At 45.2% G+C, this 25,984-nt stretch overlaps 1 protein-coding gene across 4 annotated transcripts in view; it reads right to left on the reverse strand.

The window, feature by feature from the left end:
* Window positions 1-846: 846 nt before the first annotated feature.
* Window positions 847-25,984, reverse strand: part of DNTT (DNA nucleotidylexotransferase) — a 32,894-nt gene continuing 7,756 nt past the window's right edge. The window contains exons 2-11 of one of the 4 annotated variants that reach the window (XM_014858421.3): window positions 21,742-21,916; window positions 20,870-20,995; window positions 19,468-19,638; window positions 18,338-18,409; window positions 16,976-17,099; window positions 11,072-11,204; window positions 9,931-10,039; window positions 6,013-6,258; window positions 2,387-2,467; window positions 847-1,267 (exon numbers count right to left, since the gene is read on the reverse strand). In XM_014858421.3, coding sequence (XP_014713907.1) covers window positions 1,181-1,267; window positions 2,387-2,467; window positions 6,013-6,258; window positions 9,931-10,039; window positions 11,072-11,204; window positions 16,976-17,099; window positions 18,338-18,409; window positions 19,468-19,638; window positions 20,870-20,995; window positions 21,742-21,916 — 1,324 coding nt within the window. In that variant the 3' untranslated portion in view covers window positions 847-1,180. Of the gene's footprint in view, window positions 1,268-2,386; window positions 2,471-6,012; window positions 6,259-9,930; window positions 10,040-11,071; window positions 11,205-16,975; window positions 17,100-18,337; window positions 18,410-19,467; window positions 19,639-20,869; window positions 20,996-21,741; window positions 21,917-25,984 lie in introns of all 4 variants that reach the window. The other 3 variants (XM_070486217.1, XM_014858422.3, XM_070486221.1) reach the window with 3 other exon arrangements.

Raw genomic sequence — 25,984 nt, forward strand, 5'->3', positions numbered from 1 at the left:
AGAAGCAGATCCCAGCCTAGAACAGCCAAACACCTGGCCAATGTGCCAATCTGTATTGTTTTAAGCCGCTGAGTTTTGGGACGGTCTGTCACACTGAATTTTTGGCAATAGTAACTGATATGCACCCCATCCTCAGATTCCAACACCGGAAGGGAAGGTGGCTCCTTCCCTGTGCCCAGAGTGGGACATCAATCTTTTCTGTGGGGTACTGGATCTCCCGATCTCCTCTTCCCTGAGGGGGCTGCAAGGAAAAGGGAAGGATCATCATGAGACCTCAACTCTTCAGCGGGCTGAGGACACCAAAGCAGCTGAAACGGATGGGCTTTCCGGCCCCTTCAAGGCACAGGGACAACACCTTCCCAGAGGAAGCAGGAGGTCCGAATGGGTCTGGAACCTGGGAGTTCCAGAGGTGGCCTCAGCCTCCCTTACTTTGGGTGCCCTAAGATGAAGAGGCCAAGAGAGATCGTCACTCTGAGCGAGACTAGGCCACTAAGATTCAGAGAGAGACTCAGAGATGGATAAAAAGGGAGATATTCCTTTGAGGGTTTAGGAAATTGTACTTCCTTCCGAGTGAAAGCAGTAGGAATACATCCTGTGCGTGGCCTTGTGCTGCAATGCCAAGGGAGACCGCCACAGGGACGGGCGAGGAGCACCGCACAGCAGGAGTCAGCACCCCTCTTCCAAAAGCTCCAGAGGGACCCAGAATGCCCTTCAGAATCTGATCTTCTAAGGAAACCTGTTTCTCCGCTCAAAATAAATCTTAAACTCTTTATTCTCTCATTTTGTTACATTTTTGCTTAAGAATATTTTATATTTGAGTGAAAAAAAAGCAGACTCCAACATCTTGTCTCCTCCTATTTTTATTGGAAATATACAGTATTTCAGCTACACTGTGGGCAAAGTGGGCTTTGATGAGCTTCCATGGAAAGAAACTACCAATTACATTGTTTCTGTGGAAAATGCACTGTGAATTCTAAGCAGCAAGTGGCCTATTAGAACACAACCCATTACCAGGTGGCACCTTAACATGTTTCCAAAACTACTTATTTCTAGAAGCAATCTGCAGTTCAGGAAGACTTCAAGAATCCCGAGCTTCCCTAAGGCATCTTTCACTATAATAGGAAGCGTAATTTATTTAACCTGAAAAAAAAAGACCAGAAAAACATGTCGACAACTTTTTCTAGGCATTTCTTTCCCATGGTTCAATGTAATCCAATCCCAGATGTGCAAAAATTTCTTCTTCACTTTCTGCTTTGAGAAATATCCTCTGAAAACATAACAAGAAATATGTGCATTCAGATATTTTTGTTAAGCATCTCTGCTGACAGTGTGAAAGTATTACTTGTAAAACTGTCTTGTCAGAACGAATTATTGCCGAAACATAATTCCCTGCATGTGAGCATAAAAAGTCATTTTAACTGACTTCCGTAATTTTTATGTTTTTCCCAACCAAAAATATGTATTTAAATTAAGGTAAAATTATGCAGCCTTATATATTCAGCTAAAGGCTTTTGGTATTTCTCCTCTGGGTCTGCAGTTCTTAACCACAGTTGTTGATAAGAACCACCTGAAGGAGTTTTCAAAAACCACGAAGTTTGAGCTATACTCCAGTCCAGGGAAATCAGAATCTCAGGAGAGGTCTGTCATCAATCTATTTAAAAGCTCTACTGTGCAGCCAGAATTAGTACTGCTGCTGTGGGGAATGAGGGCGGCGATTACAGGATACTTGTGTGCGACGGCTTCTCCCGGCCTTCCACACCTGCCTCGCCCCCACCAGGCTCCCATCCCACCATTTCTTTCAGACCAAGAGCCACCTCTCCGCCATCCCTTCTTGCCTATAGCGCAGTGCTGAGCAGTGGGAGGCACTCGCTGATGGTGAACTATTTCCTATGTGTTAATCTGAAAGCATTCCTAAACTGTCTTATGCGAACCTGCACACACACACACACACACACACACACACACACACGCGACAGCTCAGGCTTTCCTGCCACACACACACACACACGACAGCTCAGGCTTTCCTGCCCCCCCCCCCCCCCCACACACACACACGACAGCTCAGGCTTTCCTGCCCGCATCCACAGCCCTCTCTTCTGACAGCAGCATCTCGACTTTTCTTTGGGAAACCACCCCACCCTACTATTAGTTCATGAGGGTCAGGTGCGGCTGATCCCGCCTCCAAGGAGGGGCATATTACCCAAGTCTGGCCAATCAGAGCCACGGTAATGGGATCAAGGATGGACACGTGGCCCCTGCTTGGCCAACAAGCGTCAGCTAAGGCTCTTGCAGAACAACTCCTAGTTAAGAGGCTCTGCAGGAAGAGTGCTCAGGGAGCCAGCCTTGGGGATGATCAAAGCAGCCCGTCCCAGGGAGATGACCCTACCTTGGTCTTGTCATACAAGGCGTGATTATCCAGTATCATCTTCCGCTCGTGCGTGGCATAGCGCCGGAGGTCTCTCTCAAACTGCTGGACAAGAGATAATGAAAATAAATTACCATCAAGTCTAGAATGTCTTCAGGATTATGTACTTAGAGATATCTAAATCCCTATAATGGAAATATCTTTCTCCACTAAACATTCTTGAAGCGATTTTCTCCCCCAGGACAAAGCTCTCTGACGACAGAGCTCTGCACTCGCACGCGCACACTAGAACGGCAGCTAATTGAGAACAGCAGCCTGATTTGTTTCGTTCATAACCATATTCCCTCCTCAAACAGTGCCGGGCACATAGAAAAAGTATGGCAAATGTTTGTTGAATGCATAAATGGATATTGCGAGGATTGTGTCCAGAATAATACCTGATCCAGAGAAAATGCTGGATAAATAAGTTGAATTTTTTTTTTTTAATTTGATCACTATTGTAAAAGAGGATCAGGAGTCAGGAGCTCTAGAGTTGAGCCTGGATTTTGTCCCTATCTGGCTGTGCATCTCTCGACAAGTCACGCAGCCTCTCTGAATCTTGTTAATCAAATGGGAGGATGGAGGAAGTGCACGAGTGACGTCCCCTGTGGCTCTAACATCCTCTCATATGATTCTGTAAAATTGATGGTCTGAACCACCTGCCCCCGAATAGCTTCTCCCGTGATCAGAGGTGGGTTGTGAGGTGCAGGGAGCAAACCCTGAAGCCCTAGATAGAGGACAGGAAAACCTTAGAAAAGGAGGACAATGAATGAAGGTGTCGTTGAGGTTCCTTTTCCTGAGAGCAGCACAGATCTCACAACGCGGTCCTCTCCCCGTGGGATGAGGGAGGAAGCGTGGGCTCACTGCGCCCTCTAGTGACGAGGAGCCCTTTCCTGTTGCAGGAAAGCTGGCTGAGGCTGGGTGCCGCCCTTTCCCGTGGCCCCTTGGCTGGGCGGGAAGACGGACTTTCAGCCCAGAAGGCCTTTATAGTGAGGACGAGGGGAAGCCAGGGTCGTGGCAGCACGGGGTGAAGCAGGTTCTGGGTGCAGTGGGTGCTGCTCTGTGGAAGTAGCCGGGTGTTGCTTAGCGCACGGCCCCCTTTCGAGCCCGGGCCACTGTCCTTCCGGCCCCAAGCGCTTAGAGCCAGGGCTGCCCACGCCGTGAGTCAGGGGAGGCTGGCGAAGCGGCACTGAGGGGCGCCACGAGAGGCTGTCCTGGGCTTCCCAGTTCCGTGTGCTCAGACATATTCCTGGACTCCTGCCCCGACCTCAGGAGCATTTCCCCACAGACTGTTGGGAACTGTGATGTCTTTCCTTTGGAGAGTAATAATATTTACTGAGCATCTACTGTGCCAGGTGAGTTCTGGGTGCTGGGAATACCAGTGAATGAAACAAGGATGTCTGCCCGGTGGGGACTGGATTTGAGCAGGGACACAGGCCAGACACAATAACAAAATACATGAGTTATATGGAATGTTAAAAGGTAAGTGCTGTGTACAGGGCAGGCCTCACGGAGGAGTCGGGATTTGAGCAACTACCTGAACGAGGTGAAGGAGTCAGCCACGTGGACTCTGGGGGAGGAGCACACCAGGCAGGGGGAACAGCTAGAACAGAGGCCTTAGGGTCCAGCGGGCCTGGCCATTTAGGGGAGAGTAGTGGGAGAAGAGTTCAGAGAGAAAAGGGGGGTGGGAAGATCATCTAGGGCCACTGTAAGGCTTCCAGATTTTATTTATTTTATTTTTTTGGTGAGGAAGATTGGCCCTGAGCTAACATCTGTTGCCAATCTTCCTCTTTTTTGCCTGAGAAAGATTGTCACTAAGCTAACATCTGTGCCAATCTTCCTCTTTTTGCTTGAGGAAGATTGTCACTAAGCTAACATCTGTGCCAGTCTTTCTCTATTTCGTACATGGTCGCTGCCACATCATGGCTTGATGAGCAGTATACAGGTCTGAGCCTGGCATGTGAACCTGCGAATCCTGGGTCACCTGAAGCAGAGTGTGTAAACTTAACCACTATGCCACCGGGCCAACCCGACATTCAGCATTTACTGTGAGTTCAGTGGGGAGCCCTGCAAGGTTTTGACAGGGGAGAGACCTGATCTGACTTATGTTTTAACAGGACCAGTTGTCTGTAGGGGGCAAGGGCAGAAGCAGAGACCAGCTAGGAAGGTGGTGGCAGAAATCCTAGTTAACACGTACGCAGTGCACACCCTGTGCCAGGCGCTGGGCTGACTCCTTCCTTTGTATTGATTTTCTGATCTGCTCTGTTCCTGCTAGTACTTAACAGCTTGTCAGAGAGTTTCACATCAGCTCTAAAAGAACAGTTTTAAGTACACCATTGGACTCAAAATTGGGCTAAGATGAAGGCACTGTCTCTTGTAATCCTCATTACAATCCTGTGAGGCTGGAGCTGTTATTTGCCCCATTTTTCAGATGAAGAAAGGAGGCCTGGAGACCCTAAGTAATTGCCCAAGGCCACACAGTCAGGGATAGAGCTGGGTTTCAGACTCCTGAGTCCCGAAGCTCAGGCTCTTTCCCCTGCACCCCTCTGCCTTCTGCTTTGAAACCTCTTTAGTTTCTCACAGCAACCCTGTGAGATAGGCAGGGCGAGGATGTTGTCTTATGTTTCAGATGAAGAAAGGTGAACATCGAGCAGGGGTGATGGTAATACGGTCTGTATCATTGGTCACAACAGACTTCGGAGGTTGGCCCAAGGTTGCTGCATACAGTTGTGCAAGTTGTACACTGCAGAACTCTAGAGGGCGCCATTCGCGTTTGTCATCTTTGTAGATATCCATGTTTAGGTTGAGGACAATTTATGTTATGTCATTCATCCATATAAAACCCTCTAAGGACTCATTTCAGTCAAAGCAACAGCCAGCTACTCTGAGACACTGGTGAAACAGTGTGGGGTGCTTAGTTTGGAGGGTGGAGCGCATGCTAATGAGACAAATCATGGGCGCCGGCTCTGTGACTATAACGTGAGCAGAGCTGGGAGCCCCCGCTCAGGGAGCACTGCCCACTCATGTAGCTGGTGTGTGCTGAGGGCTTTGCCAGCTTCATCTCACCGACTCTCTGCAACCCAGGGGAGCAGCTGAGGTCATCGTCCTCACTTTCCTGATGGGAAAACTAAGTCTTAAAGGACATAGGGAACTTGTCCAAGATCACACAGCTGGTAAGAGGCAGAGTAAAGCTTGTCACCAGGTCTGGGATGAGCCAAACCTGTGCTCTTGGCTGCCTTGCCGCTTTCTCGACCTCAGTGGGTCTCGCACTTTAGCTGTATCTGAATCACCTGGAGAGCTTTTCAAACACAAATTGCTGGGCTCCACCCCATAGTTTCTGATTCAGTAGGTCTGGGATGTAGTGGAGAATTCACAGGTCTAACCTGGTCCCGGGTAAGGCTGATGCTGCTGGGCAGGGCACCACACGTTGAGAATAACTGTTCTAAATTAATCTGTCTCTCTTGACCATGTGCAGGGGGAATGCCCCAGTTTGGAGGTTTCTGGGCCCCACTCCCTCGCTGTCACCCTGCCCCCACCGCCATTGTCCCTTGACCCAGCCTGTGTCCTTTGGAAAGCTAATGCTGTCTACAGATCTAGGTAGCGCTTACTCGGGAGCCGGTCCAGCCCAGCAGGGCGAAGGCGTGGTTCTCATAGGGGCACACGACCAGGTCCACACGGATGGCCTTCCAGGTCTTCCCTTCCTGCTGGCTGGACTTGCCACTGTCCACTCGCTGATGGTGCAATTTTAAAATCAGGAAGCATTTTTGAAAATGGTCTAAAGCATCCACTTTCCTGCTAGGCAACTTGGACTTTTCAAATGTCGACTCCACGAGGTCGTAGTATAAAAGTAATTCCTGAAAACAAACAGATGTCAGGAAGAGTCCACAGTGGACAAGGTCCAAGATTTTATACCAGGCTCTTAATGAACGCTCTTAACAAAGGCATTGCAGATTCGAGCAGAGCGGGAGTGTATTTTGTCCTTGTACTGTGAGCCCACCTGGCAACACCAGGAGAGAAAGCTAAAGAGAGGGTGTATTGTCCCCTGCAACAGAGGGATTTAGCCATTAGAGAGGCCCAGCCAAGGCTACTTCATGGCAAAGCTGCCAGAGAATCCACCCCCCGATTTCTGATCACAAGCCGGATCAGCAACTTGACTCACCTCTTTAAGGACAAACCGACCATGAATAAAAGCTGTGCTGTTTCTGTGTGGCTGCTTTGACTCAGCATTCCTCCATATTATATTATACTGATGACCAGGTTTACCTGGCTCGAAGCACTGTGGCTGTAGGCTCAGCCTCACTTTGGGGACGACTTGCCATTTTCTAGGGGGCAATTTGAGATTGTTCCTCTGCCTGCCTTGGAGACTGAGATAAAGTGAGTTTCATCTAGCTGTTGCCTAGTCAGAAAGTTAACAGGTGATTGTAAGATATGTCCAGTAAGTTGCCATCCTCCAACGTATCTGCTTGGTGGGAATTCCTTATACACAGGGCAGACGTGGTGTAGGGAGAGGCAGAAATATGCAATTAACTGCTAAATCTGAGTGGCAACTAAAGAACAAATAACCTCAAAATAATTCAGTCATAGCTGTTAGGGTGGGTGATTTGTTATCATGTATTCTTTAGGTCAGTTGGTCTCGAATTGTACCATGAGAAGCATTTGGAATACTTGTTACAGCACAGTTTGCAGGGCCCTGTCCCCAGAGTGATGGGGAGGGGGGTGAGAATTTGCATGTCTAACACATTCCCAGGTGACGCTGATGCTGCTGGTCCAGGGACCACTCTTTGAGCACGACTGGCTCAGTTTATTATTGTTATTGGAAATGTTTTGCACTTCTTCTGCAGCGCTCCAAGAGGCGTTGTTTCAATTGCACTCACAGCTTTGAGCAGGGGATACTTTTCCTTGCGCTGTCCTCAAAGACAGACCGCAGCCTTTCAGTGCCTCCCCCAGGAAGGGATTAGGAAGGTGAGCCACTGAGGGACCCCTGACAAGGAGGGAGGCATTCCCTGCTTCTTCCTCCCTCCCTCCCGAGGATGGAGCAGCTGGCTCTCGGGGTAAATGACAAGGGGCAGGAGAGAGGTGCTCAGCTCTCAGCTTCCCTCTCACAAAGAGAGAGGCTCCGTCACCTGACACTTAGTCTCAGGTGCTCCCAGCCGAGTAGGGAGGGTTGCAAGGCTGGAGTATGAGGACCTCCTGTATTTGAGAGCCAGGCTCCATCTGCCCTTTGGTTTCAACTCCCTCCACCCTCTTCTCAGAAGACGGAGTCCCCTATTCAGTCAAATCTCTTTCTCAAAGTGAGTGTATCCTTTACCCTCTAATGACTGTCAATACTTCAGTCTCTTGGCGCTTCCATGAACTGGGGATGTGGCCACGTGGAACACTTGGGGGCCCTGTACCAAGCATGAACCCAAACCACGCTCTGTTAGCCCGCCCCTCTTACGGCGAAGGGCTGGTGGCCACTGAGAACTCGGGCTGAGGGAGTCTTTGGGATGGCGACCTCCCCCCAAATCCACCTTTCCAAGCTCTTCCCTCCCTTTCTCCCATCCCTGACCAAGGGTCTCCTACAAAGATCATGTTTGGATTCGTCTGATGGGCAGTTCACACACATGCGCATTAGCTGTTCATTATGCTCCCCGGGGTTTTAAAAATTAGATGTATTTACCCGTGTGTTGTATATAATCTTTATAATCCAGAAAGTGCAGGTTTTGGTAAGAATGGCGGGGATCAAGTAGAAGTGGAAGTCCAACATGAAGAACTCGTGTGCTGATTTCACAACCGAGGTGTTGGGGGCAGGCCCGGGGGTGCCGGTGCCAGCTGAGCTGGGACACCCAACCGCCCCACGGCGTCTCCTCCCCGAGGTCACGTCTGTCAGCAAGTGAAGGGGAGCAGCTGCACCTGCTCCCTCCCGGGGCCCCTCCCCTGGCTCAGGGCCTGGTCTCCAGCAGAGTTCAATAAGTAATTGTGCATGAGAGATCATGATAATAGCCCCTATTTATTAGGCATTTGCCATTTCTCAGGCCCTGCCAAGTGCTTTGTCTAATTCTCTCAGTTACTCCGCCCCGTTAACGAAATGAGAGAGGCTTGCTATCCCTGTTTTACAGATGAGGAAAGAGAAGCTTGGAAAGATTAAGTGTCCCAAGTCACACAGCCATTAAATAGCAGGGTTGTGCTTTTAAAATGCCAAATCTAAAACCCACGTTCTTAATGGCAACCTCCCCCGGTGCCTACCCATCTCTTTGCTTGGGGCCAGCAGTGTGACTGCCTCAAAACTGAGGAAAGACTAATGGAAAGAAGACTCCTTGTCACCCTGTCCCCACCCCATCCTCATCTTGGACTGGGATAGTCTCAGAGCATGGGGAGGGTGGTGCCTATAAACCAGGGTCAAAAGGTCCACGCTTGCAGGAGCCCCAGGGTGGGGAGCCAGGCAGCACCCCCCTCCACCCTGGCCTCAGCCAGCAGGGTCCATGACTTTGCTGTCTATCCATGAAATCTTTTGCCTTCCCTGCTTGAGCAGAGCCGTGGGGCCGGCCCAGGTGTAGCTGACTCTTGCTCATCCTGCCTTTCCCTGGCTTGGCCTATTATGTTCCGTCTCAGGGCTCCTGGCTGCCTTTGGTCCACTCTCCTGAGAGGGACAGAGCGGGCCTCACGGGTGAATTTGGATCTGGTTCCAAAGCTGGGTCTTCACTTCTGGTGCTCCTGGCTCCGGGGTTATGTGTTTCTTATTCTCACTTTATCTCAGGTCTTCTCTCTCTGGCATATCAGGGAGCTTGGTCCACGTCCAGCAGATGCTAGATCACACAGGAAAGATGAAGCTGTGCCAGAAAAGCACCAGCCCCCGTCTTCTCAGCCCTTGGGGCCTCCAGGGGTAGGTCCCTCTGGTCTCTTTGGGAAGTGAAGCTCTCACTAGAGTTGGGCAGGAGTCGGAGCATTGTAGGTGGCTTTGGCCGCAGGGTCATTCTTAGCTTCCTCCACTGGACAATAGGTAGCCTGTGGCAAGTCTGATCTCCTCAAAGGGTGGGGGCTTCTGAGCCCTGACCTCTGCTGGGCACAGGTTGCCCTAATTAGTTTTATTCTTCCCATCTCAGCACAAAGTCAAGGTGTTATTGACCAGCATAGAGTTCAAGGCACCAGGGACACCTCTTAGACTGATCTTATCCCAGTCTTTGCAGCCCTGCCCCACCCCTAAGCTTGCTCCGCCCCGGCTCACACCTCCCAGGTCTTCACAGCACATGCTTTTCATTTTATTTAGGGCTTTAATGCCTCTGCATGTCCCATACAAAGACATCACCACTCTTGGCCCCTTTGATAATAGGACAAGTGTATATAAACAACATCATAACGTGGACTCTGGGACCCAAAGCAGGTACGTCTCATTGCATGCCATGTGGCATTGTGTAAGCAACAATTGTGTTGCAAACAATTGAGAATCAATTAGATGGTCATTACACAAGGTAAATAGCATATAAAATTCAACAGTATTAATATAATGCTTGAGCATCCAAACATTTACTTTTGATCTTTCTTCTTACCTTCCTTTCCCATAAGTTTATCACTTTAGATAAAAGTTCTTGCTCTTCTTCCTCTGTTGATCCTGGACTGGTAATTAAAAAATCTACATCGTGCCCAATCTTCTTACCCCTGTTAAAAAAAAATAGTGTAAAATGGAAACCAATTAGTTTTTTAGCTCTCGATTTTTAAAAGTCACTTTTGCTTCTATGCCCTGGGCCTAAAGTTTGCAACACAAAATGCTCATGATTTTTTTTTTTAAACAAAATATCCTTGGTTGCACAACTCTACTTATTGCAAAGTAAATTGATGACATAGAAAAATAAAAAATCATACATAGTAGGTATATGGTCATGTATGTGTGGTTAAAAGGTGACAAAGAAGATTATTTCTTCTATACACTCACACATACACACACACACACACACAGCATGACAACAAGCAAACCAAGAACTATATCCACATAATACTAGATCAGGCTCTTGGAATTATGACATAGATTAAGGGCATTTTCTTAGATTCGATCCTCTCTCCCCACTTTCTCCCTCATCTCAAACCTGGCTTGGCAGAACAGTCAACAGCCGACAGGTAAGAGGGCCACAGGGAGAGTTGGGGGCGGGGGGAGGAATCTCTTTCTGAGATGGAGACTTCAATATCCAACAATTGCACACATCTCTGTGAAGAGTTCATTCATTTATTGACTGGTCCACTGGTTCTCACCAGCACCAAGCTCTAAAAACTTAGTGGGGAAAGCATGCATACAAACAAGCTACTTGGTAGCTGTCCAGGGAGCACTGAGTTGGGTGCCTAGCCCAGGACAGGGAAGAGGGAGTCAAGGAAGACTTTCTGGAGGAGGTGGCATCTGAACTGAGTCTTAAAGGGTAAGTCAGCCAGGTGACAATTTGAGGAAAGCCAGTCCAAGCACAAGGGTCCGATTGAGCAAAGTCACAGAGGCAAGGAACAGCTCCATGTGTGCAGAGAATGATAAGCTATTTGGAGTTGTTGGAGTGAAACATGAGGTCCAGGAGGCGAAGGCTGCAGAGAGACACCGGTGCCAGATCCCTGAAGGCCTTTTGTGCCACATTCGGAAGACTGAACTTCTAAAAACAGGGAGCCACTGACGGTGATAGAGCAGGAGAGGCACGAAAAGCCCTCATTATTTACCTCCGGAATCCTCCCGTCATGGTGACAAAGGCATCAGGCAGAAACGCCCAAACGGCCTCTTTAACCAGCACGCTGACCGCCTCTGCTTCTGCTCTGGTCACACAGCTGACGAGGTCTTCATAATAGAGGAATCCTGAGAGGCCATTGGACAGGTCAATGGAGAGAGCGACACCTCGCGTGTGATGGAGTAATCTGTGTTCTCTTGGTTGTGAATTTTTTAGGTTAACAATGGCTCTGTGCTTTCTGACTGAGAGGCTTACAATTTCCTGACTAAGAAGGAGACAATATTTCATATCCCTCTGGGAACCAAGCTGTTCAAATCTGACTTCCTGTTGAAGAACCAGCCCTCTTGATCAATAAGCTATGCCCTATTATTTTAAAAAGATAATGCGTGAAGATTTGGGATGGGAAGATTTAGGGTTGGAAGGTGATGGATGCATTAAAAAATTAAACTTGAGAAGACGAAGAAGGTAGATTTGTGTCTGAGGTGAGATAGAAAATGTCTTTGGTGGTTTGGCTTGTTGCTTCCTTGTCTGGCCACCACGAATAAATGAGAGCTCAGAGAGAGTCGTTGTGATGAAGAGCTGTTTTCGTAACTTGGTTATTCCCACAGACCCATGGAGGGAAGCATAGAGTGGAGGAGTAAAGGAGGTGGGAGCCTTATCTCCAAGAATTGGGATGAAAATTTGCAGAGGAGGGGAGCAGGGGTGCAGGGGAGATTCATAGAGCCTGAGGGACATCTGTCCTTCAATATACGGCACTGCTGTCTTAGCTAGGATTGCCAAGAGGGAGTCATTCAAAGGCCGCTTGAATCTTTCTAATAATGAGAATAACGCCTCCAGAGGCAGCCCATTTCCTAACTGTAAAGTCTGTTTGGGCAGCTCTATCTTTTCTTCTCTCAGCTTTATTGAGGTATAATTGACAAATAAAAATTGTATATATTTAAAGTGTACAACATGATTTTTTTTTAATAAAGATTGGCACCTGAGCTAACAGCTGTTGCCAATCTTTTTTTTTCCCCCTGCTTTATCTTCCTAAACCCCCCTGTACACAGTTGTATATCTTAGTTGCAGGTCCTTCTAGTTGTGGGATGCGGGACGCCACCTCAACGTAGCCTGATGAGCGGTGCCATGTCCGCGCCCAGGATCCGAACCCTGGTCAGACGCAGCGGAGCGCACGAACTTAACCACTCGGCCACGGAGCCGGCCCCCAACATGACGTTTTGATATAGGTAGACATTGTGAAATGATTACCAAAATCAAGCTAATTAACATACAATGGAATATTATTCAGCCTTTAAAAAGAAGTAAATCTTGTCATTTGCAACAACATGGATGAACTGGAGGACATTATGCTAAGTGAAATATATCAGGCACAGAAAGGCAAATATTGCATGATCTCACTTACTCGTGGAATCTGAAAAAGTCTAACTCTTAGAGGCAGAGAGAGAATAGTAATTACAAAGGGTTGGAGGTGGGGAAAATGGAGAGACTGGTTAAACGGTACAAAGTTTCAGATACGCAGGATGAATAAGTTCTGGAGGTCTAATGCACAGCACAGTGACTATAGTCAATAATACTGTGTGGTATACTTGAAATTTGCTAAGAGAGTAGATCTTAATTGTATTCACCAAAAAAGGGAGAGGCATCAAAAATTTGTTATTTTGATGAACTTAAGTCTACTTCTTGCAGTTTCACCCATCACTAGCCCTCTGGAAAGACATGGAGCAAATCTATTAATCCTTATTTCTCGCCTCCAGGATCATGGGAGGGAGAAGGCAGGGAGGCCATTTGGCTTGAACATCATAGTCACAAAATTCTCAAATTCGAACTTCCCATATTATCTCTAAATAGCGACAGTTGCAGAAACGTGTTGGCAGGACCAAGAGATGTTGTTCAAACTAATACGTTGTTAGAAAAACAACAAAAGGAGACCAGCCTTGAAAATTCCCTAAGCAGACAAAACCAGTTTAGTCATACAAACAAAGCTTAATTTAGCTTATTTTGCAAGGCTAACTTGACCTGGGTCATCTCTTGCTTTTGCCTCTGGAAATCATAAGCAAAACTGTTTCCCAAGGTTGATATGAGTAACCACTGAAAATTCTAATATTATAACCAATCGCTGTGAAGAATAAACAGTGCCTACTTTCTCACTCTATAAGCTGCCTTACAATATACCCCTGAGCCTCACCACATGTTTTGGTTAGAGTACTCCTGGTTTGCAAACTTTTTGGTGTGTGCACAATAAATTTCTACTAATTACTACTTCAATGATTCATTGGTTTTACTTTGGCTGTTTATGAAACTTCGATAAATTCTATAAACTGTGCCTAACACCAAATCACACTGCTTATGGAACACTATTGTTTTTTATATCAATCCTAAAATTTTTTCTTTTTTTTTTGTAAAAAGCCACGTTTTTTTTTTTAATTGCTATGCGGCCACTTTTGTGTGTGGCGAGTTTAATCAGAAAAGCAATGCTTCAGGGGAGTTTTTGTTCACTGGGTACAAAGTTTCAGTTATGCAGGATGAGTAAATTCTAGAGATCTGCTGTACATCATTGCATCTATCCTTAACAGTACTCTACTGTGTACTTAAGAATTTGTTAAGGAATGTGACGTGGATCATAGACCTCAATGCAAAAGTTAAAAAGAATCAGGCTTCAAAGGAAAAGAGGAAAATATCTTCATGATCTTGGGGGTAAGCAAATATCTCTGAAACTGAACACACAAAACACTAAGTACAATGAGAAGATTAACAATTTGAACTTTATTAAATATAAGAACTAATGCTCATCAAAGGACATCATTAAACAAATGAAGAAGCAATCTACAGACTGGGAGAAGATATTTGCTTTTCACGTATCTGACAAAGGACTTACATCCAGATCATAAAGTAACTCCTACAAATCAATAAGTAAAAGACAACCTACTTCTAAAAGGGAAAAAAGACATGAACAGGCACCTCTTAGAAGAGGAAATGGCCAAAAAGTACTTGAAACGGTCATCAGAGAAATGCAAACTAAAACTAAATAAGATCACACTGCTCACCCACTAGAATGGACAAAATTGAAAAGACTGACAACAGCAAGTGTTGGTGAGGTTGTGGAACAACTGAAAATCCCATACAGTGCTACCGGGAGTGTAAATTGGTTCAACCACTTTGGAAAACCATTGGGCAGTATTTACTAGAGCTAAATAAATAGCCATTTATCCCCTGACCCAGAAATTTCACTCCTAGCTATATGCACAAGAGAAATGAGGACATATATCCACAGGTACAAGAATGTGCGTAGCACCTTTTTTTTATCATGATAGTCAAAAACTGGAAATAAGTGTTCATCACAGGAAATGGACAAACAAATTATGTTACCAATGGGAAAAAAATTGTTAAGAGAATAGATCTCATATTAAATGTTCTTACCACAATAAAAAAGTCAATTTAATAAAGTTAAATAATTTACTAAGGTGAAAAAAATAAAAAGCTATGCTCATTTAGACTCTTTTTTGATACAAAAATTGTCATCTTGACTGATATTCAAAGTACAACACACTTGGTACTGTAAAACTCCTGTGCTTATTCAGGATGTACATAAACCAAAAGTTGTGATTAGCAATTTAAGAACATGTGCCGATACGAGGAATGAACTTGGAGAGGCTTTGATAATTTGTTGACACCCGTGAAAGCAACTTAATTGGCTTTCCTTTTTGGTATGGTGGGAGGTTAACTTATCGCAAGAAACTTATTACACTGCATAGTGTTATATACCTTCTGCTGTATTTTAGACGTTGACTTTTCAAGGCCAGTACAGAAGGTGAATCCTCAAGACAGAGGAAGACTGAGTCTAAAGACAGTCTAAGACTAAGACTAAAACCAAGTGCCCTTATAGTAAAATTGAATCAGGTTTTTCATCTGACCCGTGGATCATACTTCAAACGAATGCAATTAATTAGCTTATCCTTTGCAGTATTCGAAACTATTCCCATTGACAATTCCATTCATTGTAGTGCTGTTACAAGGGATGCGTATACCCAGGAGTTCTTTGTTTGTTTTGGTTTGTTTTTTTTTAGGTATAAGTATAATAGGAAGGCATTCCTTCAGTTCTACATAAAACAAGAGCATTAAAGAGTCTGATGGAAATCACTGATTGGTTAAATGGATAATAACTACTTTATTCGCTGGGGTGGAAGAGTTCAATAGGAAGAGGAAAATCCAGTCTACCAAGCTGGGAAATTGGAAGCTACTTAGATCCTGAGCACATTTGGTGTCAGTTGATAAGGGTTTTCATCTCCATGAAACACTGCATTGCCTCCCAATTTCTCTCTAAGTGTTGAGAGTCCTTACTATCATTCCAAGCCTTGTGTTTAATACTTATTAAACTACTTAAAATAGTTATTAAAAAAGTTAAACACTACTTGTGTTTAATACTTATGTAAATTTCTTTATAATGGCGTCTCTAGAACTGGTGTAAATGACGTTTATTAAATGTGCAATTTCAGGAGCCCAGGATATAAGCATGGGGTCTTTTTCTCTTAAACTCTTTTATTTCTTCTGTGGCATCTTATGAAGCTTATCAGCAATCCTTCATAGGTTAGCAACCTTATGAAAGATAGGTAGGTGTCTTCTGTAGTAGCATTGGTGTGACCCACCAAGGGATTTGACTTAATTCCTCTCCCATTGCTGCTTTCTTTTCATTATTTAAACAAAAGATAGCCGTTTTCTTTTTCTTTCTGATCTCTTCTTGTAGAAGATTCCCTTACTTTCATATCATTAAAAATGTTGATGAATTCATCATTCTCTGTAACTCAGAAGCCATAGTGCTCAGGACACTGTGGCCATGACTCTTTTTCAAATCACAATTATATTACATGTTAAAAGTGAATGTTTAGGGGCTGGCCCCATGGCTGAGTGGTTAAGTTCACACACTCCACTTTGGTGGCCTAGGGTTTCACCGGTTCGGATGCTGGGCACAGACCTAGCATTGCTCATCAAGCCATGCTGAGGTGGCATCCCACATAGCACAACTAGAAGGACCTACAACTATGTACTGTGGGGCTTTGGGGAGAAGAAGGAAAAAGAAAAAAAAATATTGGCAACAGATGTTAGCTCAGGTGCCAATCTTTAAAAAAAAAAGTGAATGTTTAAAACACATACAATTTTTTGACCCTGTATTGGCATATCTTCATTTAAAAAAATATACTGGGACCCTGCTTAAACGGAAGTGACCAAGCCACCTTCAACCTCTGGGAGGCCCCTCCAGGTTTTCAGATGCCTGACTCAAGACAGTCTTCTCAGGTTAACAGGTCTTGGTTGGGTAGATCAACCCTGTGTCTAGATTTCCACCATTTCCCTTCTATGCCCTAGTGTTTTACAATTTCCAAAGCAGGTCCCATTTGTGCCAGGCAACAGCTCTAGTTTGTTCAAGTATTCTTTACTCCCAATCCTCCATGTCGACTCTCTGCCCTTGACTCCTCACTCACGCTTCTCACCCAGGGAGACAGCAAGGACCCAAATGTCTGGAAGAGTCAGTTCAGTAAGAACCAGATCAACTGCACAAGCTGGTTTGACATCTGGATAAAGGGACAGGCTCTGTGCCAGGCCTGGTGCTAAGGGCTTTGCCTGTGTATCTCATTTATTCCCCACTGAGGTGCCAATGTTACCTCCCTCTTATAGACGAGGTAATTTAGGCTTAAAGATTTTAACTAACTTGCTCAAGATCACACAACTGGGAAATGCTGGAGCCAGGATTTGGATCCAGATCTGACTGATGCCAAAAGCTTGAGCTTTTAACCATAGTATGAAAAGAGGCCAAACAAGTGAGCCGGTTCCCTGAGACTGGAGTTGAAGTACCACAACCTGGCTGGCCCATGGCAACAACGTGAGGTTTTTAGGAGACACAATTTACCTGCTTTCTGCATTTTTGTGAATTTCAGGGTTTTGTCCGACCTTATCTTACTCAGAGTTCTGAAACCCATTCTGAACCATTTCTCAGACGTCTTCAATCCCACTCCAAACACAGAAGTAAAGAGCTGAAATGGAGAGAAAGGCATACTTTTAGTTTCTAAAATAATCATTATGATAATGAAGTGAATCTTTTCAAGTCAAGCGATTAAGAAAAAGTGTAAGAAAATCTCTGACTCAGTTTCTCCTGAATACGACAAACAGGTGGGTAATGGTAGTTTTTTAGAGACGTTTTTGTTTCAGAAGGGTCCTTTCCTGGCATGTGGTTGTACTAAATGAAACAGAAGTGAGGACGCAGGTTCTGGCATCTGCATAGGGCTTCCATATTATTTGATTGTGGGATTGCCCATGCTGTCAATGAGCGACAACACTTATCCTTGTTGGGCACGCCCTTTACCAAGGGTCCCCTACACACACTCACGCTCTGCATATTTACCCTCACAATTTAAAGAGGAGGCGCATGTAGGTTGTAGAAATTGTCTACCATCACATTGCTGGTAAGCGTAGAGCCCAGATTCAAGCCCAGTCTGTCTGTACTCCAAGCCTGGGCTCCTGCCCACGATCACCTTTTAGGCCTGTGCATCACGTCTGAACTGAAGTGATTGGTAGCAGTCGCTGCTGCCTTCAACTCTAAGGTAGGGAAAATGGGGAGGTAACAAACCCGGCTTCAAAGTAGACAAGGATGCAGCGAGGAGCTTTCCAGCATACTTTTACTCTTTAAGAGCAGGGTCGTTTTGTCCCATGGTGCTAGTGTCACCATATTTGTATCCACAAGTGACAGACTCCTGGTGGGTAAGGTAATTTGAATCTCACCACAGCATGGCAATAAGCTGGAGCACCCATATTTATTTAGAACTCTGCTTCCTAGACCACTGCTATGGACTGAACTGTGTCCCCCTCAAGTTCAGATGTTGAAGCCCTGGCCCCCAATGTGATGGTATTTGGGTATGGGGCCTTTGGGAGGTGATTAGTTTTAGATGAGGTTATAAGGGTGGGGCCCTCATGAGGGGATTAGTGCCCGGATAAGAGACACCAGAGAGCTTACTCAGCCCTCTCTGCCATGTGAGGACGCATTTAGAAGACAGCTGTCTGCAAGCCAGGAAGAGAGCTCTCACCAGAACCCCACCTGCTGACACCTGATCTCAGACTTCTAGCCTCCAGAACTGGGAGAAAAATGTTTGTTGTTTAAGCCACACAGTCTACATTATTTTGTTATGGCAGCTCATGCTGACTAAAACAACCACCTAGAATGAGTAACAGATGAACTGAAAAACGATTTTCAGTAAGTATACGTAAAATCACTTACTTTGAAGGACTGATACCGTTCATCATTTAACACAGTTTTAACTTCGGAACTTTCTCCATCTTCAATAATTTCCTGCGTGGACAGTTGAAAAATATTTTAAATTAGTCAGGTTTAACAATCATAGTCTGTGATGCTCAAATTCATGGAACCAGTAGCTTGATTTTTCATGAATGTACATCCATTGCATACAGGCTGTTTCCCCAGCTGATCTGGAGAAAACAAGACATTTCCCTGTAATCTTGAAAATCCCAGGTCATTACAACCCTCAGGGACAAAGTTACAGAATGATTAGTGTGCAAATCTACAGAACACCTAACCAAAATATTCACTGAGTAAAGTATGTCTAAATATTTGCGATAATTTTCTTTTCAATGGATATGAACTAGCTGAAACAAGAGGACTTTTCATCTGAGCAGGTCAGTTTTGGACCCATTGAAAAGCCAATCCAAGTTCCAGCCCTTACAATGTCTAGCTCAGAGCCACCCACCCTTCTCCAAATAGAGTTGGGATTAATTTTCTAGAATAATTTACCTTGCACTTAACTATACTGAAACTTACTCCTGGATGACCAGCTTGCCTTGCTGGGGAATCCTTAAACATTATTAAATAAATAAACACCCATCCTTGGCTCTCTTCTTGGAACGCCCAGGTAGGGATGCAGGACCGGCTCCACTGCCATCACACCCACCACCATTCTGGAGGGCGACATCCCCTGGGAGAAACTGAGGTCCTTCACACAGCCTGTGTTTGAAGTCAGACCATTTCCTTCTGTTGAGCTTTTAGGTCACTTGAGTCTTGCACCATGATTAATAATAATATGAGAGGGTTCTTTTTCCAATAGCTGGACCCACATAGCTCCAGCTGTGATAATATTGGGGTATGGATTATACATATATATGCGTGTATATTATAATCTATCTCATATATATAATATACATCTATCTATCTATATCTTATATATACAGAGAGAGAGAGAGAAAGAAAGATAAGTCGTGAATACCATATCTACATAATTGACAGGAAAGTGTATTAACTGCATCTCTCTCTCTCTCTCTCTCTCTCACTCACTCTCTCTCTCCCCGCCACCACATACCTATTAGGAGGTGGGACAAATCACATTTCACCCTTACCTCTATGACACACTTCGCTTTGTCCTCCAGGCAGGGAATTCCTTCTATGTCCTTCATACTGATGATTGTGAATGGCAGAGATTTAAGAACAGAAGCTGCTCTCATAAATGTCAGGCAGGAGCTTTCATTTTCTCTAAACTCATAATTTTCAGCCAATACATCAAAGGCATCCTGAAGAATAAAGCCAGATGAACAAAACATGATCTGCTTTCTAGTCCCTGAACTAGCAGTCCCTCACAAGCGCCTCTTGCTCTCTGTGAAGGGTTGGAACACCGCCTGATCCTTCCTTGAAGGCCGGGATTGAGTCTCTGGTACTTTTGCACCCGTCCCTTGTTGGGCAAGTGGAGTTGAATTGAAAAGACAAGCTGCAGAGTACTTTGTAAGGAAACCTGGAGTTCACTGCCATTAGATATTTAGGAATGATTTAACCAAAACACGATCCCGTCCTCACTATATCCTAGTGGTCATTACTCGGCACAGTCCTTCCCTCGTTGCTCGCTGACTTTCCTACCAGCCTGTGGCCGGGATTCTGCCTTGATCACTGGGCTTCCCCATCTCTTAGCTTGTACATAAAACACAAGCAGCACTTAGCGCAGCCTTGTTGAACGAACCGGTGTAATCGCAGGTGGCGCAGAGCAGAGGCCGGGTTATTTAAGGTAAGGCATGTTTGCATTTCTAGCAGAGGAGGAAGTAGATGCAGCTGTGTGGCACCGTGCTCATCCTGCCCAGTAGCTGCAATTTCCTGGTCCTCCTCGTACATGTGGGGCTGGAAGTCTAGAAATGAGAAGTTTTTTATTTGACGTACTCCACCTGTTTTATCCCCCTGACTACTGGCTCTAGGCTGGAGGACAGGCTGTGGTGGGCTTGTTAGGGTCATCTGAAACACAATTACCAAACTTCAGGGCTGGGTGGGGCTTTAGAGACAATCTAGCTAATTTCTAATTGAACAGATGAGGAAACTGAGACTCAGAGAGAGGAACTGACTTGCCCAAGCTAGTTAATACCAGAGAGGCGAGAATCTAGGTCTGCTGTCTCTCACTCTTCTGGTTTCCCAGCAAAGGCTGTTTATGCATTATTGCTGTTTCTATGTAATTTGCTCTTACTATGTTTTGGTTTTTCAAAACATTTGCCTTTGACAAGTGTTGTGCCCAATAATGACAACTCTCAACAAACAGTAATCTACCATCACTAAAGAATATAATCCAAATATATCTGTCCATTTCCATGACAGAAGTAGACCCATTCTTGACAGAAAGAAGAACCAGAGATCAGGTTTTGGGGGGTGGGTGTGTGGGGAAAACTCATCAAGATTTTCAGAAAAATTTGTGATTTAAGTTGTAGGTCCCTGGAAAGAAGCTGCAAGCGCTTCGCTTGCTCTGGGTGCTGTTGTAAAGCCCGTTACCGTGAACACGTGGTTACAGTTGTCTAAGGTGGTTCTTCTCTGACACGCGTATGGAGAGATCTTTTTCAAGAGCGGTGGAGTCTCCTGGGGGCCCGGGTTGGGGCCAGCTGAATCATCTCTTCTCACCTAAACAAACGCATAAGCATCCATTTTTAAGAACAATCAATAGTAATAATAACAGATACGTATGAAGGAAAAACGGGAGGCAGTTTGATGGCAGTTGTCTCTGGAAAGAGGATAAAATTATAGGAGAGTCACATTTTATGTTAGAGGCAGCTCTAATATTTGAATTTGCTATAATTAAGTTGTATTCTTTTTGCCATCAGGAAAAAAAAAAAAAAACGTGAAACAGACCCATCAATTAGACACCATTATCCTTTTCTGTAAACTGATGCAGTTATGGTTCAAACCCTCTTCCTGAGGGTTCCAGCGCCATTGGTGAAGGATTTGGAATTAAGACATTAATTTTCTTTATTTTTTCCTTTGCTAATGATCATAGTAAGAAACCAAATAGGAACCCTTTACTTTTCCAGCTGCCAGAACATCAAGGCTTCAATATTTTGAAATATTTGTTTACAGATCGTTCACCTAAATAGCCACCATTTATTAAATGCCTACTATAGATCGGGGTTTGCGGGAAGTGCCCTACATGCATGTTGTTCTAATCCTCATCACCATCTTATGAGGTAGGCACTGTTGTTATCTCATATTACAGAGGAGGAAACTGAAGCTCAGATAAGCTAAGTGACTTGCCCAAGAACACACAGGGAGTAAGCAGAGGACCTGAGGTGTAACCCAGGTCTGTTGATTCTACAGCACATGTTCCTGATCAGCAAGCAAAGGGCAATGAAACTCACAACCGTGACACTTACAACAAGCTGGTGTTTTCCTGTCATCTCCACCGGTTTTCCTGCCCTCATACATTCTATCAGCCAGGAGACATCCAGGAGTTCTGGCTGTGAGCCGGCTTTTATGTTCTGTACCTGAAGCCACTCCAGGACATCTGAACCAGAGTTGTTTTCTGCCACAATGTGGGTGACGGAATCACTGCAGAATGCAAGACAAAGTTACCAGCTGAAGAGGCTTCAAAATCAGAAGCTCCCCTCTCTCCTCGAGGTGTTCAGAGCCTTCCATCTGTTGGAGAAAGACGCACACCAGAACCAACCATAGGCACGGAGAATTTAGGCCTCCATGCGAGGGAAGTCTCTCTGTTTTAATTAGCGTAGCAACAGTGGTCTATATCACATGTCAGATGCGAGAAAAATTAAGAAAACGTTAGCAAGATTGTGGTGTCAATGGAAAACTAAGGTCCAGAGAAGATGGGAGATGAAATTGTCCTTTCTTAAAGGAGTGCTCAGCATTCTGCACGTGGCTTTTGTGGACCACTTCATTTTTATTTGAAGAGGGCTGCAATCCAGTGCCTTTCAAACTGTTTGTGACCCGTAGTTAGAAATACATTTTATTTCACGACCCAAAATAGAAATAGATGCTGATGTATGTATGCTTGTAACATCCCACTAAATTGATCTTGCAACCCATTAATAGGTGGGGACCAGCCTTTGGGAAATATTGCTTTACATGTTTTTCGAAGCACAGCCCTGTGATATAAGACAGGCAGGCATCTTTTCCCCTAAGGACTCCTGAGCTGTTTCTGCACTGTCCAAGTACTTTACACCCATCATCTCATTTAATACTCGCATAGCCCCTCAAGTAAATGTTATCCTATTCATACTTCACAAATGAGGAAACTGAAGAATAGAGAATTTAAGTGACTCCAAAAGGTCACACAGCTAGTGAATGATATTTATCCTTTTGGATTGTCTCTTCTGGGTCAAGTATGTTATTTCTAGTTTTTACCAAGTCTTCATAGTCAGCTTCATATCATTGGAACCAATGATTTTTAAGGATCTTTCAGTTGAAATAGTCTGTGAATCTGGGAGATAGTAAGATACATATCTGGGCATCCAAGAGAAAAATAGAATTCTATTCTCTCCTTCTCTTCCTTGACTTCCTCTTCTTCTCCTGTTTTTGATTGACTCTGGATTCATTAGGTATTTTTTGGTTCACTGTTATATTCACAGCCCTAGGTTCTTTGCAGTGGTGGTGGTGGTGGTGGTGGCGGGAGGGAGTTGGGGGCCAAAGAGGAAAAAGGAAGTTTCTGGACATTAGTATCTTATGTGAAACAGATGGTTAAGATATGACCAGACATGAGGCATGGACAAGATCTGCAAGTGGTGGGTAAAGAAAGAAAAGAGCTGAGTGTGAGCTGGGAAGGGCAGCATGGCTTTGTGGAAAAGTGGGATTTGTGTCCAACTTTGATGGATGGGGAGGAATAAGCTACCTGGAAGGCAGCACTTTGGGCCCCCTGGAAGAAAAGCTTCAGAGGCTGGAAGGAGAGGGCGGAGAATGGCCTGGATTGGAGTGAAGAGTTCACGTTGGGAAGTGGTTGTAGATGTGGCTGAGTTGGTAGGGGCAACCTGGTTGAGGAGGTTGGATCTTATTTTCTGGGACTGTGGAACCTGTGAAGGCTTTTGTGAGCAGGTCATTGATAGCATTACTGTGTTTTTTAAAAAGACTGATTTGGTACACGCAATGAGAGAGATGATAGGGAGGGTAGGGGAGCTACTTAGAGGAATGAAACAATGGACTACGTGTGAGATGATCTTAACCTTGGTGCTTATAGCACTCAGAAGGAAGGCAAAGGACACATATGGTGAACCTCTGGCTCAGTTCACCTATAAAAGGTTAAGTGGAGAATAGAGTCAAATATTACTCCAGTGGATGTATCCCAGTAAAGTAATAGCACTTTTGGTAGAAATAGGGATTTAGGAAGTTGTGTCTCTTTGGGGGAAGGGGTTGGGGAGTGGAACTGAAGTTTATTTCAGGCATGCTGCATTTGAAGGACGGCAGGAGATCCAGACGAGACCCTCCAGTTGACAGTGGGATGTGAGGCTGGCGCTGGGAGAGAGATGGGGCTGGAGCTCAGAGCTGAGACCATCCAGTGGCAGGATGGGCAGCAGGCCCAAGGAGGAATGAGTTGTGATAACATAACATTTGACAAGAGTCTAAGGAAGAAGAACAGCTGCTTCTCCATTCTAGGTCCGTGCACTTCAAAAATCATTTATAATAAACTTTTGAAAGGTTGTTTATGTGAAGACTTTAAGAAGACAACAAAAGGACTAATAGGGCTACATAGGAAGTGTTATTCCAGCTGTATTTCTGCCCTTTGGAGGGAAAATTTATTATGATATTATTATTTATTATAACATAATATTTATTATTAATATAAACAGGGTTTTGTCTAAACCTCAGAGGGCAAAGGGTATGCTGAGGAGGAACTTTGGAGCTCAACTTCCAAATTCAGGCCCCCCGCCATCCACTCTCATGCCACCCCCACCCCCACTACCTCGTCACCCGGGAGTCCTGGGAAAATGGGGGAATGTCTGAGTTCACAATAATAATAAAGCACACACAAAAACAAAAAAATCAAACAAACAAAACCTCGTCAGCCGCTCACACGGTGCTACTCACAGTTCAGTACTGCTTGTCACTGGTTCCTGCAAGGTCAGTGCAGAAATTGAAAGTAAGCATTCAGAAACTCTAATTGCAATTTGACACCACCAAGCAGTTTATTGTGTGTTTGTTTTTTAATATAAGCAGTGGTCTGCAACACAGTTTTTGAAAACTGGTCCTTCACCACAAATAACCTGAGAAACGTTGTTTAGAGAGTAGTCTCTCTTCTGGCCCAGTCTGTATTTCCCATCTTCTCTGTTGCCTGAGTTTGGCTGACGCTCTCCTCATGGCCACCTAGATCTGGACTACAACGTGCTCCTGGTGTTGGGCTTGTCAGGTGCCCTTTGCAGGCTGTTCACGGTCTCTGACAGTGCATCTGTTTGCTTGCAGTTCTGAGCCCTCAGCAGCAGCAGCACTGGGGAGAGTCACTGCCTCCAGTGTGTTCTGCTGACGAGTTCTTACTGCTGTGTTGTGGCAGCTAGTTGTCTATTTGCTGGTACAGGGGTTTTCTCTCTGCTCTGTGCACTCCAATGTTAAAATATTGAAAATAGGGGCCGGCCCCGTGGCCAAGTGGTTAAGTTCGTGCGCTCTGCTTGGGCAGCCCAGGGTTTCGCTGGTTTGGATCCTGGGCACGGACATGGCACCCTCATCAGGCCACATTGAGGCAGCATCCCACGTGCCATAACTAGAATGACCCACAACTAAAATATACAACTATGTACTGGGGGGATTTGGGGAGAAAAAGCAGAAAAAAAAAAAGAAGATTGGCAACAGTTGTTAGCTCAGGTGCCAATCTTTTAAAAAATATATATTGAAAATAATATCGGAATAGGACTATGTGCCGGACACTGTGATAGGCACATTTCATACTTTGCCTCCTTTATTGTCAGTAATACTGTGAGATCAGTTTTATCACCCCCATCTAAAAATGAGAAAAGAGAGCCTTGGAAATGTTAAAAATTCACCCACCTGATAATTGGCAGAGCGGGGATTTGATCCCAGTTCTACTTCAGTCCAAAGCTGGACTGTACGGTGGACCACACTGAGCTAACCCACCGGAACTCTGTGCTTCTTCCACGGCGGAGGAGGGAGCTGCTTCTTTTTGCAGAAGGAATAACATCTGGACGGGTATCATAACACTAAAAAGCCCTGATTCCCTCCCAAGGACAGAAATAGAGCTACAATGACACTTCCTATACAATGCTATACTCACCGTCCCTGCTGCTGCCACATAGAATTTGTGTTTTGGTATTTTATGTCCAATATCATACGGGCTAGGCTAACTAGATTGCAAGCCATGGAGAACCGTCCCAGAAAATCTGAAAGAACGGTTGCCATAGCTGCACACCAAGATGGAAAGCCACAGGTAGGCTGTCAGGCCCTCTGAACTCTGGGTTTTGCCTAAACCTCAGAGGGAAGCAGGTGGGCTGAGAAGGAGCCCCGGGGCTCATCTTCCAAATTCAGGCCCCTCACCAACCCTCTTACCACCCCTGCTCCACCACCACTCTCTCTTCAGCTAGGATTTCTCTAGACAGAGCCCTGCCTCTAACAGAGACATCCAGAATGCCTGGGAAAGCGGGGGAGGGGTACTGTAAAGCAATC

Source organism: Equus asinus, chromosome 2, assembly GCF_041296235.1.
Source record: "Equus asinus isolate D_3611 breed Donkey chromosome 2, EquAss-T2T_v2, whole genome shotgun sequence".
Lineage (NCBI taxonomy): Eukaryota > Metazoa > Chordata > Mammalia > Perissodactyla > Equidae > Equus > Equus asinus.